Source organism: Hoplias malabaricus, chromosome 9 (assembly GCF_029633855.1).
Source record: "Hoplias malabaricus isolate fHopMal1 chromosome 9, fHopMal1.hap1, whole genome shotgun sequence".
In the NCBI taxonomy this organism is placed as follows: domain Eukaryota; kingdom Metazoa; phylum Chordata; class Actinopteri; order Characiformes; family Erythrinidae; genus Hoplias; species Hoplias malabaricus.
Window position 1 is genome coordinate 42,304,340 of NC_089808.1, and position 20,127 is coordinate 42,324,466.

Genomic DNA, 20,127 nt, shown 5'->3' on the forward strand with positions numbered 1-20,127 from the left:
CACTTGCAGGAGAACACTCACTGTCCAGCTCCTATACATTAGACAACACACACCTCTGATGATCAGCATTGTCCTGAATGACTGGGAGAGGGAGGGTCTCCCACACACAGGGAGTGGGTCTAATGATGCTTTAGCACTGCAGGGTGCTCTACTAGACTCTTCCACTCCTCCACCAGGTGAATCAGGTCCTGGTTCTGGAAGCGGGTTCTTGTTTAGTGGCTGTTCTCTCGTGGTTCAGAGCGAGTCGAGTAGGGACTAAACCATGGCGTGTAAACCTTGCAGAGCGCTGATCGTCCAGAGAGAGTCGTCACTCTACGCCACGCGACGCAGACGACCAGCACCAACTCTCCATCTGTAAAATCTCCAGCTGCAGCAGAGATCACGTTTGTTTTTATCCGACTCACGACGGCAGCTCGTAAAATGACGCCGTGGTCTTTTGAAGAGGTTCAAACGCTCCTTGGATCGGTGGCCGACGAAAGAATCCAGCGAGAGCTGGACGCTGCAACAAGGAAGGAACAAACTCTACTGATCTGTCTGAACTGATGACGGAGCTGTGTTCAGTCCCAAACAACAACAACACGCCGATACACCATGAGTAAACACCGCTCAACGTTACCACCGCCGTTGTTGTGGTTTCCAAAGCCCACTGTTCCCCTTAGAGACGGGGTTAGAGACGACACCAGATACATTTCAGGGGGGAGCTGTGGGAAACCAGCAGGGACCAATCAGAGAATAGAGTTGGGACCATGCAGTGGAAAAGTGCCATAAATAATTCCGTGCTGTTTTTCTGTCTCAGATTCGGTAACAAAGAGGAGTACATGGCTTTCATGAATGACTTCCTGGAGCACGAGTGGGCCGGAATGACCCGCTTCCTGCTGGAGATCTCCAACCCAGAGACCCTCTCAAACACACCCGGGTTTGAGGGCTACATCGACCTGGGCCGGGAACTGGCCCTGCTCCACGCACTGCTGTGGGAGGTGGTCTCTCAGCTGGACAAGGTAAGACCCCCGCTGTGTGACAGGGAGAAAGCACAGCTGCAGAACCTCAGGAGAAATTAGATGAGTGTGGAAGGATGTGCAGAATGTTTCCTTACAGGACTGGTTCCCACAAGCACAGGGAAAGGGCCTCCATTACTCCATTACATAAAAACACGATGTCCTCACTGCGCTGTGTAATAAACAACACTGTCCACATGAGAAGGGTAGAAACACCCATAGGGTCCGGGAGAGACAGCTCTCTCAAACATAAAAGTGACCGGGGAAAGTCCAAAAACGGTTCTCTCCCTGTTCTTCTGTAATAAAAAGTTTGGTTCCAAAGGCATCCCACCAACCAGGATCTGACCTCAACTAGGGCTGGACGATACAGACAAAATTTATATCACAATGTATTTCTAAATTTCTATCGATACAATATGATTTTTATATCAAAATTATCAGCATAAAAGCCACAGAAAAATGGTCTACAACAAACAGGAAACCTACGTAAACACAGAGAGAACACACCACACTCCTCACAGACAGTCACCCGGAGGAAACCCACGCAGACACAGAGAGAACACACCACACTCCTCACAGACAGTCACCCGGAGGAAACCCACGCAGACACAGAGAGAACACACCACACTCCTCACAGACAGTCACCCAGAGGAAACCCACGCAGACACAGGGAGAACACACCACACTCCTCACAGACAGTCACCCAGAGGAAACCCACGCAGACACAGGGAGAACACACCACACTCCTCACAGACAGTCACCCGGAGGAAACCCACGCAGACACAGGGAGAACACACCACACTCCTCACAGACTGTGACAGAGACACTACCTGCTGCTCCACTGTGCCGCCCGCTGTAAATAATGTGCACAGAAATATTTAAAATGTGTTTTAAAAGTCATATCATTGTTATTGAGACCTTTAATATCGTGATATATTTTGATATTAAAATATTGTCCAGCCCTGAACTCAACACTGAGCAACACTTCACTCCAGTAGCTCTAGGTGAATGAAGGGATACGTTCCTGCTGTAAATGTCAGAGTGGAGCCGAGCTCAAGGCTAATGCACTGACGCTTTTTGTGTCTCCTCCCTAATGAGCTAACGTCTGAGACATGTTGTTTACACTGATTCTGCCTGCTGCCGCTGTGCAGTGTGTGTGTGTGTGTGGTGTTATACTCTCTCTGTTAAAGCAACACTAGGTAAGATTTGGTGTTTTTGCTCCTGAGCTCCCCCTACTGTTGCAGAGTGTAATTCACTGTCACAGCACTGTTTTGAACGGAGGAGGGAGGGGTGTGGTGTGGTTTCCTACCCTCCTCGCAAAGTTACATAGTGCAGTTTCTGCAGTGCTGAGCCTGGAGTAGAAACAGCAGAGGCTCTGTTTTCCTTGTTACAGCTCAGTGGAGCATCACAGTGACTTTGAAGCTGTAATTTTAAGACAGTAATTCTACATAGTGTTGCTTTAATGTTTTGGACACAGTGTATTGCTGAGCTGGTGTAAACGGATCAATTCACATGATGCACAAACTCCTCCTGGTCGCACCTCCTCTAACCCACAGCCTGGTCCTGTTCTCGACTGCATTAACACCCCCCCTGCCCGATGTTTGCCTTGGTTCGAGCCCACCCCCGCCACACAGCCCCCTCTGACATAACCTCTTGTTTTGTCTTGATGCATGCGCTGAGTTTGCCCCCTTTTTATTAATTCATTTGTTTTTGGAATGGCTCATCGTTTTTGTTTGAAAAGCATGTGTTTTATCATCTTCTTCCTATTTATTCCTAATTTTGAATTTCCTTTTGTTTTCTCCTCTGTCCTCCATCCTTCTCTCCTCTTTCTCTTTCCTCCACCCTCTCATATTTCTGCCCATCTCCACGGTTACGCTGTCCCATCACCAATGCATTATGGTGCCTTTTTACACCAACTCCCACCAAACTGAACCAAAAACCCCACTCTCAAAACCGCTCGGCCAAACACCAGGGTGATAATTCCTTCCTGCAGGCGACGGTGGCAAAGCTGGGGCCTTTGCCTCGGATCCTCGGGGACATCACCCGCTCTCTGTCCAGCCCCACGCCCATCCAGCAGCAGCTCCGACGCTTCCAGGACCACAGCTCCGCCCACAACATCAGCGGCAGCGTCTCCTCGGGGCTGCAGAGGATATTCGAGGACCCAATGGACAGGTACCACTTCAGAACCAGCGCGTGTCTTGCTTTTGTTCATCTCCTCTGCCTCCGTTCACCTGAATCTCATTCATTTTATTTGGTAGAAGACAAGCGGTGCTTTTCCACTTCATGGTTCCTGCTCCCCTCTGCTTTTTTTTGCTTTTCCACCAGGTAAATCTAGTCCCTGGAACCGGGTTCTTGTTTAGTCTCTGCTCTCTTGTGGTTCCGAGTGAGCCGAGTAGGGACTGAGCCATGACAAATGGGGGTGGGAGTGATTAAACCGACAAGGGACCAGGGCTGAAAAGCATGTAGAGTCGTGTCGTGCAGAGTTGAGTAGGTCCTCTGCGGTGGAAAAGAGCCAAAGCAGTGCAAACACTGCCCAGTGTCTAAATCCCTCTTTTGTTCCTGCAGTGAAGTCCGAAGCGTCAAGTCTCCGGTGCAGGAGCACATGGAGGCCTTGGGGAGGGTGAAGCCTCCGTTACTGGGTCAGCAGCCGTCCCTGCACAGCGTCAGCTTTTCAGACAAAGAGGAGCGTGAGACTCACCTCCCTAACGGCCGCAGCATCTCCCTCATGGACCTCCAGGACTCGCACCTTCTCCACAGCTCTGGGAACCTTCCTTTACATGAAGCCCCACCGAAGCTGGGACGGGTGGGATCGCAGGCGTCACTCGGCCCTTTACCGGCACCACCTCCACATCTCCTTCATCCTCAGCAGCAACAGCTACACCAACAACATCTCCAACCACCGCAGCAGCCTCCTCGGGAGCTCAAACCTGCCGTATCACCCCGAGACAACCTGCCCCAGAGTGCGCCCCAGGTTCGCCGGCCCCTCCATCCGTCCCTGAGTCAGCAGAGGAGCCTCCTGCCGCTCTCCTTCCAGAACCCAGTCTACCACCTCAGCAACCTGCACAATGTCCAGACCCGCTCAGCCGGGTCCCTGCAGCCAGACTCCAGCTCGGAGAACCTCAGCACCACCGGCAGCTCTCGGAGCGCCAGTCCCGGGATCACAGGAGCCATGCGGGCCTCGGCGGCACCAGGATCCACAGGAGACAGAGGGGCCACGATAGCAACAGGAGCACCAGGATCCACTGGAACCACAGGGAGCCTTGGCGCCACGCCCAGGAACATGGATGAGGTTGAACCGAGCCGCAAGGGTCCACAGATTGAGGACGATGGCCCCCACCGCTGGCCTTCAGGGGTCCAGGTCCTGGCAGAGCCCAGGCAACGGAGCGCAGGCACAGCACACATCGTAAAAGTGGAGCAGCAGAGCCGGACCCAGGTAGCGACGGGAAGATCCGTCCCTCACAGTGCCTCCCTCCGCAGCAGCAGCAGCGTCAGCATCAACATGGAGCTCCAACAAAGCACCGCGGGCTCCAGACAACCGTCCAACTGCTCCCAGGAGAGTCCCGCACCCAGCGCTCGGGAAAACACACAGGTACACACACACACACATCAGTAAGTCAGGTGTTGATTTTTAATCTGTGAACTTTTCTTGATGCTCTGTCACTAAATATTCTCTATAAATATTTCTCTGTTTCAAACAAACTTCCATTCGCTGTGTTGGGTCTAAACTACACTCCTGACGCCCTCTGGTGGAGTTCAGAAATATCACAGGCATTACAAAATATTTATGATGTTTATAAAAGTATAATTTGGGGGCGACGTTCTCCAGAGGCTGTGTGCTGAATGTTTCTGTGGTATTTCCTGTGAGTTCAGTGAAGACGAGTTAGGTATCGAATATTTAATTTTATCAGGGATTACACATTCATTCCCCACCAATGAGAGACGATGCCTTCTGTAAGTGCGCTTCAGTGCCGGGATCAGACTACACGACTTCAGCCGATTGGGTCGTGTCCGATACATTTCCAGCGTCGGAACCGAACCTGAGCGTCGGGGGCGAGGAGCGGTCGTGGGACAGAATCAAAGAACAGCGATGTGTGACGCCCCACGACTCCGCGTGGACAAGTGGAGTGTGTGAGAGTTGTTTGGATCTTTGGGCCCGGTCTGACATTTCCTACGCCATGTTCCTGACAATGACCAATAGGAGGCAGAGCTCTGTCCGGAGCACATCTGTAAACACGGAGGAGAGAGAGAGGGAGGCTCTGCTGCAGCTGTCAGTGGAACAACCGAACTGAGGACGCTCTGGACGTGTAACACATTCCCTCAGGTTCTCTTTGTAGGAGACGGTCCACACCGTCCTCTCCGTAACACCCAGGAACCGTCTTCTTATTCTTCTTCTCCTCCTCCTCCTCCTCTTCTTCTCCTTCTCCTCCTCCTCGTTTTTCTTCTTTTCTTCTCCTCCTCCTCTTTCTTCTTCTCCTCTTCTTTTTTCTTCTTCTCCTTCTCTTCTTTTTTCTTCTTCTCCTTCTCCTCCTCTTTTTCTCCTCCTCCTCCTTCTTCTCGGAACCTCACACAGTGCTTCTGGAGCCACGATCGTCAGTTTCTGACCTGCCTCTCGACGTGTTGTAAAAGAAGGCGGCTCCGTGTGAAACCTGTGGCGTCCGGACCGAGACACGGCACGAGTTTATAGCGTTATTCTGACACGGTGTACATCGTGAAAGACAATAATATCATGTCGTCTGATCCCGGCATAACTTCCTTCTCTTGTGAGAGGTCTTTCTGGGTTCTTTAGGCGCTCCCTCAGTGAGGAGCTCGGTCTGAGATCTGTTTCTGATCGTCGTCAGTCTGAGGTCGAACTCAGACACAGCTCCTCCTCTGGAGACAAGGTGTCGCTCCCAGAAGGGGCTCAGTCAGACAGCAGTGGAGTCTAACAACATCTGTGTCCCTGAAGCAGACGCAGTCCCCTGTGGAGAATGTCACCATGTCCCCCGTGGAGAGGACAGCGGCGTGGGTGCTGAATAACGGTCAGTACGAGGAGGACGGGGACGAGGACGCTCAGAACAGAGAGGACAGCAAACACGTGGAGAAGGTAAGGACCTGTTTGAGATTTGATCCTAAACTAACAGTCAGATGTTTGCTGCTGTATTGATTGTTAAAGGGTCATTGTGTTTTATGAAGCTAGGACTCGGTAAAGAAACACCATCCAATCACAAACTGGGAAAACAGTTACCCCCTAACAACACCTAACAACCACCTGGAACACAGAATAATCCACCCTGGTTCAGCTAACTGGGACACACTCACAACCACCTAACAACACCCTAGCAACCACCTGGGATACCATAACAACCACATATCATCATCATGGCAACCGTGTAAAAAAAAAAAAACCTTAGCAACCACCTAGAAACAACAACCTGGGATAAAACAGGCAACCGGCAACAACATGGCAACACCCAAGCAACCACAGTGCCATAGCAACCACCTGGCCACACCTTAGTCACCTTTCTCTCTGTTGTGTTCTCTCTTTCTCTCTCTCTCCTCCCTCTCTCTCTCACTCTCCCTCTCTGTCTCTCTCCTCCCTCTCTCTCTCTCTTTCTCTCACTCTCCCTCTCTTTCTCTCACTCTCCCTCTCTCTCTCTCACTCTCTCCCTCTCTCTCTCTCTCTCTCTCTCTCCCTCTCTCTCTCTCACTCTCCCTCTCTCTCTCTCACTCTCCTCCCTCTCTCTTTCTCTCACTCTCACTCTCCCTCTCCCTCTCTCTCAGTACGAGCAGGAGATCTGGAAGCTGAAGGAGCGACTGCGAGTGTCCGGTCGGAGGTTGGAGGAGTACGAGCGGCGGCTGGCTGCTCAGGAGCTGCAGATGCAGAGGCTGCTGCTGGAGTACAGGACTCGGCTGCAGGACAGTGAGGAGCGTCTGCGCAGACAGCAGGACGAGAAGGACGCGCAGATGAAGAGCATCATCTGCAGGTGTGTATATCTGTGTACTTACAGAAGCACAGAGAGAGTTGGAGAGATTTCTCCAGGAACTTAACCCTTTAGAGACATTAACTGTGTAATTTTGTGGGCCCACGCTCAGATCTGCTCAGATCCATAGTTCACAGCTTCAGAGATCTGCAGGGAGTCGGTTCTTTAGAGAAATCAGATAAACCTTGTACGAGGGCTGTGCCAAAATATCCACCTCTGTGTTTTTTATTAAGTTCCAGAAAGAATGCAAATAATGTTTAGTTTCTGCTTCAACTGCCTGGAACTCTTCAGTTTATATAACACCTCTCTCTCTGCCCCCCCCCCCCCTCTCTCTCTCTCTCTGCCCCCCCCCCCTCTCTCTCTCTCTCTCCCCTCTCTCTGTCTCTCTCCCTTTCCCTCTCTTTCTCCATCTCTGTCTTTGTCTCCCCCCCCCCCCCCCCCCCTCTCTGTCTCTCTCTCTCTCTCTGCTGGTCAGGTTGATGGCGGTGGAGGAGGAGCTGAAGCGAGACCACGCTGAGATGCAGGCGGTCATTGATGCGAAGCAGAAGATCATTGATGCTCAGGTACGAGGAGGTTTCAGCGATAATCTCTAGTTTATTCCACAACAGTTCACATCTAATCAGAGCGAAGTGATCCATGGGTTAGGGATGTGCTCAGGGAGACAGTCCTCTATTACTCTTCTAGCGTATGATATTGCAGTGTAATACATGTGGGGAATGGGATGGGTTCATGTCTGTGCAGTGCACTGTGGGAATTGTAGTGATTTAAGTGCAGTCTCACAGTGAATAAGTGTCTCACGCGTCTTCTTTGGCCACTCAAGCCTCTGTCGGTCAGTGCAGCGTCTGCCGAGTACTTCTTAGATCTCAGTGTCCAACTCTTTCTTTAATCAGAGCAATGCCAATCAGGAAAACCCTTACTGGTCAAAGCTGCACAGACCTGACCGCACTGAGCGATTTCAGCAGCATGGAAACAGTCTGAGACTTGAGCGCAGTTGATAAATCAGCTTCAGTGCGTTAACCTGAGCTCCGCCTACCAGCACATCATTTACATATAATATACAACATAATTGTATTCACATTTTCAGAGGCTCCTGAGAAAATGGCTGCACTTGTGGGCGGAGTTTGAGGTCAAGAAGTGAGTGCACTGCTCCCCCTACTGACCGAACTGTGTCGATTTAAAGTGTGTGACAAATAAAATTAGAAATAAACAGAATGTAATTTAAGACGCAGCTTTGACGTAGGGTCCCTGACTCTGTCTCAGGCCGTCCCCAGTATTCACCCAAAACCAAACCGGACACGCTTCCTTCCAGAGGCAAATAATTCATGCATGATTCATGAGTGAATGATTCATTTATAAACGACTCCTTTTTGGAAGCTTCTACCTGTTGGTTCAGTCATTGGAAATGTTACAATACATTGTTATAATATATACACACACACACACCATCGTAGTGCACATCCCTACCATGGATTATTGTGATTGAGGGGAGGGGGGCATATGGCGTGTCTCTGAAGCCCACTCTGTTGTCACTGTGTCCCATTGAACTGCAGGTGTCTAAAGGAGCTGTAATACGATCAGGCAAGTACCAGCACTCAGTGCCATGTGGGATGGCTACGCTGGGCTTGTTATTGCCACCAAACTCAACCCACCACCCGACACCCAGCACCCAGCACCCATGCTGCCTCCCGCTTTCACTCCTCTGTTTGACCCCTGCCCTCACAAACGTTGTTTATAACTGGTTACTCCGGCTTGTTCGGCTCGTGGTTGGATACAGGGGACTGCTGTTGGTGTCGATGGTGTTAGCGGTGCTTTCTCAGTTTAGCCGGTGGAATATCTTCTGAACCGTCGTCTGGTCAGGGGCTGTTTCCTAAAGGGGGCGTGATGAAAAATTCCCTTGTGCTGTGTATGTTCACGGTCTTCTTTTAACTCCTGCTTTTTGGAAGAGCACATCGAGTGCTTTTTGAGTGTTTTTGTGTCCACGCTGGGGTTTTACATGAACGATATGAAGTTGGTTCTGACCCAGTCACCCGACAGTGAGAACGGGTCCGGAAACATCACCCCGTTGCTTATTAGTGTAAGACAACCTCTCTTTTACTCGTAAGAAGGTAACATCTCTGGAGAAAGCACCCGGATTAGCCATAGTCCCATTTGCTATTTCCTATGCTAAGCTCACTGTGACTTTATGCCACTAATTTAGCTCCGCCCACAAACCACATCATTTCTGGTTTCAAACAAAAAAATGGTCTATTAGGAATGTATATAGACATTAATATGGGGAGTCCACCACCCCACACACTGTGAAACAAGTGTGCGCTGCCTACGACTGAAAACACGGGATAAAACGAGCAGCGCTGATCCTACTACGCTACTGACGTCAAGTGCAGAGACTTTAGAATCGCCCCGCCCTCTTGTCTGAATCTGTCCAATTACAGCGCATATTGTGTTCTCCTCTAAGCGTGTTGAGCTGATGTAATAGCATTAGCCGCTAGTGTTCTCCTCTAAGCGTGTTGAGCTGATTTAATAGCATTAGCCGCTAGTGTTCTCCTCTAAGCGTGTTGAGCTGATGTAATAGCATTAGCCGCTAGTGTTCTCCTCTCAGCGTGTTGAGCTGATTTAATAGCATTAGCAGCTAGTGTTCTCCTCTAAGCGTGTTGAGCTGATTTAATAGCATTAGCCGCTAGTGTTCTCCTCTAAGCGTGTTGAGCTGATTTAATAGCATTAGCCGCTAGTGTTCTCCTCTAAGCGTGTTGAGCTGATTTAATAGCATTAGCCGCTAGTGTTCTCCTCTAAGCGTGTTGAGCTGATTTAATAGCATTAGCCGCTAGTGTTCTCCTCTAAGCGTGTTGAGCTGATTTAATAGCATTAGCCGCTAGTGTTCTCCTCTCAGCGTGTTGAGCTGATTTAATAGCATTAGCCGCTAGTGTTCTCCTCTAAGCGTGTTGAGCTGATTTAATAGCATTAGCCGCTAGTGTTCTCCTCTAAGCGTGTTGAGCTGATTTAATAGCATTAGGCGCTAGTGTTCTCCTCTAAGCGTGTTGCGCTGATTTAATAGCATTAGCCGCTAGTGTTCTCCTCTCAGCGTGTTGAGCTGATTTAATAGCATAAGCAGCTAGTGTTCTCCTCTAAGCGTGTTGAGCTGATTTAATAGCATTAGCCGCTAGTGTTCTCCTCTAAGCGTGTTGAGCTGATTTAATAGCATTAGCCGCTAGTGTTCTCCTCTAAGCGTGTTGAGCTCTAATGATGCTGTGTGAAATGATGTTTTGGAACTGACCAGATGACTCCACCGTGAAGAGAAATGCCTTCAGATCAGACTTTGAATCAGACAGGAAATGACTTTGAATTCTCTGAACCAGAGGCAGCATTAGGAGTCTTGCCCAAGGACTCTAACTGGTACCCTGTAGTGTTCCTGCCTGAGCCGGGCATTGAACCCCAGTCTGCTGTGTCTGCAGATGTTTTATTTGTGATGCTACACGTTCATAAACACCTGTTTGTCCAGTTCCGTGGGACGAGCCGATTTGAATCTGGAGCTTTGGCTGTGATTCCACTGAACAAGTTACTTCTCGTTTTTCCCACTCCCCACACCCTCCCACAGCCCTAAAGCTGCATCTAGTCACTGGTTTCACAAACTATATTTATTGCTGTTGTTGTTTTTCTGCACTGCAGTGAACCCGTGCTCTTCCTCTTTCAGTTACTGCACAAACCCGTACGAGTTTATTTGGGCTGAGACAGCGCTGTCTTCACACTGTTGTTTTGTTTAGGGCAGTTTTTCCTGCAGAGCGCATGGACACACACCTGCTGCTGCTCACTGCCTCCCCACCCGCACAGACCGACATTTGACTGGTTTCTTTATTCTGGGATTGTTTCATTACGTCAGCTCTGTGGTTCTGAATCCTGGTCCTGGAGGAGCCTTAGCTCAGTTTATTATTCTGATAAACCCACCTCTCATCATCGCACAGATCCAGACTCCGTCCACAAATGCAGTGTCTCTGTACAACGTTTTAAACTACTGCCGCTGAAGGAAACTGAAAATCCCATTCGATCTAATGATGAACAACTGATACAACTCAGGTTCAACTCAAAACACATTAATAACACAAACAAAATACAACTAGCGTGCTCTTATTTTCAAAAGTGTAGTGTTTACTGCGAGAAAAGTCAGAATTTTACATTGATTTATATTTATATCTAAAACATCATATTAATGTAAGTTTAATGATGAGTTTGTCTCAGATACCCATCAGTGAGACAGTTCTGAGTCTGAGGACGTTAGTCTGTTTATTTCTCTCTGGGGATGGATGGGATTTCTGGAAAATTCCCCAGAGTTCTCTCCCATCTCCAGTGAGAAATGAACTGATACAATTCAGATTCTGTGGCAAAGCACACAAACAACACAGTGAAGTCAGTGTGTTACTAACTGTTACTTGTTATTAATTGTTATATCAGACTCTGAGACTCCATCCAACCCACAGAGGTCTGTCTTCTCTTTAGTGCTCTGTTACGTTCAGAGCCAGAGTCAGAGATGCGTTGTGTGAACATCTGAATATTTTAAGGGGGTTATAAAGAAAGAGCAGTTGTGAATTTTTAAGTCAGAAAAGTTAAGAACAGAGAAGACTTTATTGAACTAAAAAAACCCTAAATCTAGTTCTAAGTGGAGTTTTGATCTGGAAACGTATGAACTCATTAAGTGGAGTGGGATTTCAGCTGATGTTCTTTAATCTCTCTCCTGTGGGCGGAGCCTGATCGATCGGTGTGATCAGCTGGTGTCGGAGCAGACGTCCAGGACCAGGGCAGGAATGGGTCATTGTACACAGTTCTTCTGAGAAAGAGCTGAGATGATCAGAGGCGTGACGAGGGCCAGGCGTCTGGGCTGTGGCTCTGAATCTGTTCTGAGATGATTAATCTGGCCTGATGTAGTTGTGTTGAGTCAGTGTGGAGTTGAGAGGTCAACAGTGAACTGAGTCTTTACACCATTCTTAGTTGTAGCATGTAGCATAATTAGCATAATGTAGCATAACTAATAGTTAACTCCTTTATAACCTTATGATACAAAGAAGTGTTAGCTTTTAGCATGTAGCATTATTGATACTGGTATTTAATAGAGAAATGCTGCTCAGACACTGAACTCCTTTTATGGGCGTAACAACCATTACAGGTTGATACACAGCTTCAGTGCTGTATTATTCCAGTCCACGTGGAGTGTGTAAGAACTTGATCCTCGATGTTAGTGGTCCTCAGTCACGCCTCTGAATGTATGTCGAGTCCCGCGTGTATCTCAGTGCCCTGACGATTCTGTTGGTGTTTGTTTTAGGAGAAGAGGATCAGCTCCCTGGACGCAGCTAACGCCCGGCTCATGAGCGCCCTCACTCAGGTCAAAGAGCGCTACAGCATGCAGAACCTCCGCAACGGCCTCTCGCCCACCAACCCCACCAAGCTGTCCATCACCGAGAACGGAGAGTTCAAGAACAGCAGCTGCTGACACTCGGCGAAAACACCAACTCTCGGCAGAACTGACCCTCTCAGGTCTCCCCCGAGGAGCTCATACTTCTCTCTCAGAGCGGAGTACGAGGGTTAGGAGATTATTCAACCTGCTTCTACACCTTTATCCGCTCAGACTGTCCTTTCATTGACTTTAAATGAGTCAGGTTTCTTGCCAACACAATGAGGCAGTGACTTAAAGGTGCAGTCAGTGGTTTTCAGTGTCAAAAATTAACACATTTTTTTATCTGAAAATGTGAATGCGTTATATTTACATCAGTTCTCCAAAGTGCCACGCCGTTGTCCCTAAATGAACAGGTTAATGCTCTATAGAGTGGGTCCCCCCCGTGGCCTACCCTTCCAGCGCATTAGGTGTCAGTGTAAGGTGAAGATTCCGTGGCAGGAAACGACTGACTGCTCCTTTAAAACACATGAAAGTGTGTGGAAACGGGTTGAAGACTCTTCCTCCGTTCCTCGGCTGATCTCAGACGTACGGACTCGAGTTCAGAGGATTTCACATCGCTGAGAGACTCCTCCTCACGGCGGACAGTGGGCGAATGTGTTCTGACTACTACATTACTAAGACATGGACGCGTGTGTGTGTGTGAGTGAGAGTGATGTATATAGGTTGTATCTTGTATTGCTCTTGTACAGAGATGATAAAGGAGGAGGTTTAAAGGGGAACGCTGTGGTTTTATATAAATACTGAAACTCCTGCGTGTGAGGATTACAGATGTTTGAGTATTGTTTAATGAAGAGATGATCTATACAGTAGATGTACATTTCTCAGAAAGGAACGGGTATTAAAGCAGAGAGAGAAAGGGCTGGGCAAAGAGAGAGAGAGAGAGTGAGATGGAAGTTTCATGCACTCCATTTTCTAACTCAACTTTTCTATAGTTTTTACATTGTTTTGGTTTTTTTTGGCTCTGAGATAAACCACAAGTCTAAATGATCAGCCCAGGGCTGGGCGTCCTCCATCACCGGCTCCGGCAGAGCGTCTGACCCTGAGGCTGACTGCTGACACTTTAACACATCCCTTTAAATTCACCAAAATAAAGCATCTGTGGCTGAAATCACAGACCAGTTTGATTCTTTAACAACATGCTTACGGAATGTACGTGTCCAGCATTTCTTCTTAAAGGAACGCTACGTAATATTTTAATCTTAAAATTGCAGCTTCAAACTCATTATGATGCTCCACTGAGCTGTAACTGGGAGAGTAGAGCCTCTCTCCTTGCCACTCTGGGCTCAGCACTGCAGAAACTATACTGTGTACATTTTAGAGATGGGTAGGGAACCTCCCTCTCCACTGATTCCAGTACAGTACACTAGGGAAAGGTCCAGGGGCAAAAAAAAATGTTACTTAGTGTTCCTTTAAGGGAAGGGCATTGATCCGGTCTGCACTGTGGAGACTGTCTCGATTCGTCTGTGAAGGCTGTGGAACATTGCTGTGAGGATTGCATGGCAGCCACACACACTTCAGCCCATCCCAGAGGAACAGGACAGAGATCCCAGCTCAGTCCTGGGAAGCTTTATACTCCTCTATCCAGCGCTTGGCACTGGGCTTGGTGACATTAGGCTCATGTGCAGCTGCTCCACAATTCACTTATTAAAAGGAGTGTCTACTAACCTTTGGACAGGTGTTGAGTGTGTGTCAGTGCTCCGTGGTCTGGAGTTGTTCTGAATTCAGTGCCCAGTCCCAGTCCTAAAAAAAAAAAAAAGAGAAAATAAAAACTGATTAACTGTGTTTTTTTTTTTTGGTTTGTTTTTTGTCAAATTAAGAGTTCTCTGTTGTTGGTTTTTGTTTTGCATTGATTTGCATTTAGAGCTTTGTCAGAAATGTACCTCTCCCTCCAGAAGAAAGACTGCCTTTATCTGATCATCAGCACCTTCAAAGGAGCAATCAGTTGTTTTCCACCAAAACATAGCAGATATTTCTTCACGTGATTATTTATTATTGTTTAATATTTGTATAAAGTGCAGCTCACTGTCATCCCTGAATAAAACACCTGACGCTCCACAGATTTGGTCCTCCACCAGGGGGCACCTATGTTTAATTTAGGGTTAGTATAGCATTTCTGACACATTCAGACCACTAGGTGTCAGGATAACAACTGCTTCCTAAAATGGAGGAGATTCACTGGAGGAAACGACTGACTGCTTCTTTAAAATTAGACACTTTATGCAAATCAAATCCAGTGTTTTGAAACATGAATTTAAAATTTTGAAACTGTTGCACCATTTAATTTATCAATGTTGAACTTCAGAGTTAACCCTTTACTGACTGCTGTTAAACCACACTTTTGTCTTGGCAAATGAGGTCATATCTAAAGGGTTTATCTAATATTTCTCATCGTATGATTGTTTTGAATATATATATATTACTTTTCGAAAGTGATTATTCCAGTCAGTGTTTTATTCTACTGAAAGATCATTTTACATAAAGAAATAAAGCTGAATATTTAGCATTTTTTAAAAAATTGATCACATGATCTGAAGATGGAATAAGACACTTTCTCAAGATAAAATCACTTAAAACCAGTGAAACTCTCCAGAACCCGGTGAAGCGCTCTCTTTAGACAAATAGACCATGTGTCTTAAAATGAGCCCGATTACCTCCCAAGAGCGCTGCCCTCGGGTCATTGGACCCAATTAATTCATTTAAAACAATAAAACAATGTAATTGTTAATTGTATATTTTCATTACAGTAATAAGAGCAATATTAGATACAATGACAAGACTTGATTTCACTTGCCAAGATTAATGTTTTTTACACTGTAATCACCTCTCAGCTCTTTGTTGTAGCAGAAACTGTTTGAATGTCAGGTTTTCACTGTTGTTTCTCTCCTGTTTGGTTAATTTCCGATGTTGGTGAACTGGAAAGTTGAGATCTGCGAGGAATAAAGATGGATAGTGGCTCAGTGGAGCAGGTTATTTCTGGTTGAAATACTTGATAGTGTGTCATACATCAGATAGATTTATTTTTATTACTTTTTTTTTTTCCAAGATGGACATTTTGTTGCACAAAGCACACCAGGACACCACCCAGTTAACAGGACCCTGCAGGGAAGACTAACACTCCAGTCACTAACACAATAAGACAATGACGTATCTAGTAAATTTACAATGATAATAATAAAGTGACTGTAACAAAGCGCAGTGTAAATTTGTGAATTAAAAATACAAGAATTTAAAGAATTTAGTGCACAAACAAATCATGGAGTCAGCTCACCCGGATGTCCAGGTAGCTTTACTGAAAAGCACAAAAAATAAAATAACTATAATGATTGTAATTAGTGGTGTGTTTTTTCCAGATTATATTGAGTAAATAATTATGGAATCAAGTAATTTGCTCTACTAAACCATTCAGTCACAAGTCTTAAAGTCTGCCAGTCAGTCTGCAGTTCAATGGAAGCACTTAGAGATTCTTCACCTACACAACGCCAAAGGTGTGTGGAGTTGGATGAACATCAGAAATAGCTCCCAAAAAATTCCATCACCCATAACTCTCATCAGGATATTCTCCACTTTTTTACGCTCTCCCATCTGAGCCATTGTCCCAGTTTTCCTTGTGGGGCAGCTGTTGTACACAGCGTGTCCTCTGCCTGCTCTTGAATAACCCTAGTGACCATTCACCTTCTCTCTGGTGACATGGACCCACTAAATTTTTCCATCGTTTACCTGGCCCTGACTGGATGTTCAGATTTGTATTTCTTCACATGAAACACATGGGCTTTGGTTACCAGTTCGTCACTATTATTAGGAGGGTGTTATTTACATCAGCAACTGGGAGAGAGAGTCAGAGGAGGAGGAGATGAGGGCACATGAAGAAGAAGAGTCAGAGGAAAAGGCACCTCTATCTACAACAGAACAATGCAGTATGAGACACAGCAGTGTCCACTCTCTGAGACACTGCTCCCTCGTTGGTCCACCTTGTAGATGTAAAGTCAGACAGTAGCTCATCTGTCGCTGCACAGTGTGTGTCGGTCGTCCTCTAGTCCTTCATCAGTGACACAGGATGCTGTCGGCTGGATGTTTTTGGTCGGAGGACTACTCTCAGTCCAGCTGAACTACTTCTTTGCTTGCTTGGAGGTGCAGTCACCAGAAAAGAACACACTCTTGGCAGTCACACCCTTACAATGGAGGAGCACACTAAGGCCGGTGTACCCGAGGAAAGTGGTGGAACCAGACAGGGTTTCAAGACTGTGCTTTTCAGCTGGCTGGGTTTTTTTTTTCCAACCAGTCTTTTAAGTTTTGGGGGGGGGGTCCACCTGCACAACAGCAGAGCTCCTGCAGGTTCCAGCAGGTGTAGTCACTGAATTGTTTAACAAAACTCAGACTGCACAGACAAGTGTGTGAATGAGTTTTGCATCATATTTCCCACTGCAAAACAGTGAGCGTATAATATATTTGTACTTGTGTCTGTAGAACTGGGTTTGAGCACCTGTAGGTGTGAAGTTGTGTTAGTGGGAAAGGAAAATAAGCTACAGGTTTGTAATTCCTGAAGAGATATTCTCTGTGACTTCAAATGTACTGAACACATGTGACTACTTTCTATAGCTTCACATTTCACTGTCACAGGTGCTCAGGGCTTTTGTACCAGATACACCTCCATAGCCCTCTCCCTTCCCTGGAGGACTTGTATAGTTCTTCTTACCTCATGAAGGCATAGAATATTCTCAGGGACCTGTCCCATCCTGGACACTCACTGTTTGAGCTGCTATCTTCTGGTAGATCTTCGATGAGGGCCTTAAACAAATTAAACCAGTTTTTATACCAGAGCCGCTGTTTCACTTAACAATGCACCACTGCTGATCATTTTTCACGCTTTAAAGAAAGAGTTGCACTTTCGCTGTAGTAATACAATAACAATAAAAACATTCAAATAAATTCAGAGCTTTTCTGCTTTTTTAAAAAAAACATTTTTTTAACATATTTAAGTTCCAGTGATTGAACTGAGGGGCGTCACAGTGGAGCAGCAGGTAGTGTCTCTGTCACAGCTCCAGGGTTCGAGTCCTGCTCGGGGTGACTGTCTGTGAGGAGTGTGGTGTGTTCTCTCTGTGTCTGCATGGGTTTCCTCCGGGTGACTGTCTGTGAGGAGTGTGGTGTGTTCTCCCTGTGTCTGCGTGGGTTTCCTCCGGGTGACTGTCTGTGAGGAGTGTGGAGTGTTCTCTCTGTGTCTGCATGGGTTTCCTCCGGGTGACTGTCTGTGAGGAGTGTGGTGTGTTCTCTCTGTGTCTGCGTGGGTTTCCTCCGGGTGACTGTCTGTGAGGAGTGTGGTGTGTTCTCTCTGTGTCTGCATGGGTTTCCTCCGGGTGACTGTCTGTGAGGAGTGTGGTGTGTTCTCTCTGTGTCTGCGTGGGTTTCCTCCGGGTGACTGTCTGTGAGGAGTGTGGTGTGTTCTCCCTGTGTCTCCAGACCCACTGCCGCCTTGAACTGGATAAGAGACAATGAATGAACGATTGAGCTGAAATGGGAAATATATATTAATAAACGACTGGACAAGCTCTAACTCTCATAAAACAAAAGGTTCTTTGTATGATTTCCAGGTATAAACAAGAAGGGTTGAGAGTGATGCGGGATCTGGCAACCCTGGAGGAGAGTGAACACAGGCGCGTTGAGCTGCCGCTGCTCTCCGGCGTTTGTTTGTAACTTGTTATTATTTTATTGTCGGTTACCGTCTGTCTGACGCTCTCTGCATTGTGTGGATGCACACAACTAGATTCTAAAATACCTGCAGCTCCTGGATTTGACTTCAGCAGCTCGACTCGAATTTTACCGGTTTAACACGAGCCCCCGCTCTCTACCTGGTGTTCCCGTGCTTCACCTGCTCGAGCCTCCTCCTCTCTCCAGCTGACGGCTTCCGGTTTGTCAGGTAGGTTTCAGCTGCTTTTTCCTGTGCGGTGATTCGGAGTGGTGTAGTGTCTCGCTGGTTTTCCTGGTTTGGGTTATTGGACTGTACCCTGTCTGACAGCTTTAAACCCAGTGTCTTCTTTAAATGCACTCGAGTAAAACTCCTTCTAAAGATGTTGTAGTGTGTTCCATTTTACATTTACTTTTGTAAGATGTACTTTGAGAAGTCGGTCAGACCAGTGTCAGCCTTTAGTTACATCACACTGCACTATGTACCAATGATGTGTCTTGAAAGGTCTGAGGTCTTGATATACCTCTAGTTTCTCTTCCTGTTTAAAATGTATGATGTGAAGCACACAAACGGGTTTAAAATATTAGTCAAAACATTGGCACAAATTGTGTGAAATCTTGGTTTCTCTGCCCCTTCGTGTACAGGATATGTCGGTAGTATGAAGTAGATAGATAGATAGATAGATAGATAGATAGATATTGTATTGATCCCAGAGGGAAATTCAAGAAGTGAGGTTCCAATTAATGACACACATTTTTATTATATTCTTTTTTTTACTGTAAAAACCCCTTTGTCGTTATCGCTGGAGGACTGTAACCCAGTCTGCCTGTTTATGTGGACTGTAAACGTGGATTTACTGTGGACTCCAGTTAAAGTATCACTGGCTCCCTGTCTCTGCTAGGACTGAATATAAAATTTCTCTCTGAACCTATCAGTGCATTTATGGAAATACCTCTCTCTGCCTGAAAGACCTCATCATCCCACGAGCATCATTACGATCCCTTTGTCCTGGGAACTCAACTCGCCTCCCATCCCCGAACAAACCTGAGCCCTTGTGCTTTCTGTTCTGTTGCTCCTCGCTTATGGAAGGCCCTTCCTGACCCTCTCATGGCACCTCAGACGAGCGACAGTTTCAAAAAGGGAATTAAAGTGTTTATTTTTATTAGAGCTACTAGAGATACTTAATTTAATTTGTTGATGTAATGTTTTATGTTAGGGATGTTTTAACTATGGGCGGCACGGTGGTGAAGCAGGTAGTGTCGCAGTCACACAGCTCCAGGGTCCTGGAGGTTGTGGGTTCGAGTCCCGCTCCGGGTGACTGTCTGTGAGGAGTGTGGTGTGTTCTTTCTGTGTCTGCGTGGGTTTCCTCCAGGTGACTGTCTATGAGGACTCTGGTGTGTTCTCTCTGTGTCTGCATGGGTTTCCTCCGGGTGACTGTCTATGAGGAGTGTGGTGTGTTCTCTCTGTGTCTGCTTGGGTTTCCTCCGGGTGACTGTCTGTGAGGTGTGTGGTGTGTTTTCCCTGTGTCCGCGTGGGTTTCCTCCGGGTGCTCCGGTTACCTTGCGCCCAATAATTCCAGGTAGGCTCTGGACCCACCGCAGCCCTGAACTGTATAAGGGTTACAGACAATGAATGAATGTTTTAACTATGGAGCCGTTTGAGATTTGTTCAAATGTAAAGTGCATTATAAATAAAATGTGTGTTATATTATTATTAAATGGTTACAAAGAGATGTCTTCTAGCAGCACCTCGTCTCTGACGCACCATTTTTAGACCCAGTAGCTTTTTAACAACTAAAATTCAACAGTAAAACCATTCTTTGCTGTATATTTGTGCTGAATTTTGGACATAAATACACTCAAACAAACAAACAAACAAACAAAAGCCCTCAACAAACAAGGACATTTTTGCTTCATCAGTTTATTTATGTATTGTTTTCTTGGTTGGCCGTTCCCTTATCCGCCCATTTCTCCGAAACTAAGAAAAACACGAGGCTAATGTGTGATTGCTCAAACACTAATGATATAAAACAACATTGACCAAGATTATTGT

The 20,127-nt window shown here is 46.7% G+C and overlaps 1 protein-coding gene and 1 long non-coding RNA gene across 7 annotated transcripts in view; one reads left to right on the forward strand and one right to left on the reverse strand.

Annotated features, from left to right (window-relative positions):
* rasal2 (RAS protein activator like 2) overlaps positions 1–15,054 on the forward strand; it is a 97,762-nt gene extending 82,708 nt beyond the window's left edge. For 4 of the 6 annotated variants that reach the window (XM_066680503.1, XM_066680500.1, XM_066680504.1 and 1 more), the window contains 7 exons: positions 797–998; positions 2,968–3,167; positions 3,561–4,584; positions 5,941–6,078; positions 6,756–6,958; positions 7,431–7,518; positions 12,264–15,054. In XM_066680503.1, coding sequence (XP_066536600.1) covers positions 797–998; positions 2,968–3,167; positions 3,561–4,584; positions 5,941–6,078; positions 6,756–6,958; positions 7,431–7,518; positions 12,264–12,431 — 2,023 coding nt within the window. In that variant the 3' untranslated portion in view covers positions 12,432–15,054. The remainder of the gene's footprint in view (positions 1–796; positions 999–2,967; positions 3,168–3,560; positions 4,585–5,940; positions 6,079–6,755; positions 6,959–7,430; positions 7,519–12,263) is intronic. The other 2 variants (XM_066680501.1, XM_066680502.1) reach the window with 2 other exon arrangements.
* Positions 453–18,289, reverse strand: LOC136706844 (uncharacterized). Its single transcript, XR_010804158.1, has 6 exons — positions 18,166–18,289; positions 17,089–17,180; positions 15,217–15,322; positions 14,061–14,135; positions 1,826–1,848; positions 453–1,352 (listed from the first exon to the last, which is right to left on the reverse strand). It is a non-coding gene; the product is annotated as an uncharacterized lncRNA (long non-coding RNA).
* Between the last annotated feature and the right edge of the window lie 1,838 nt (positions 18,290–20,127).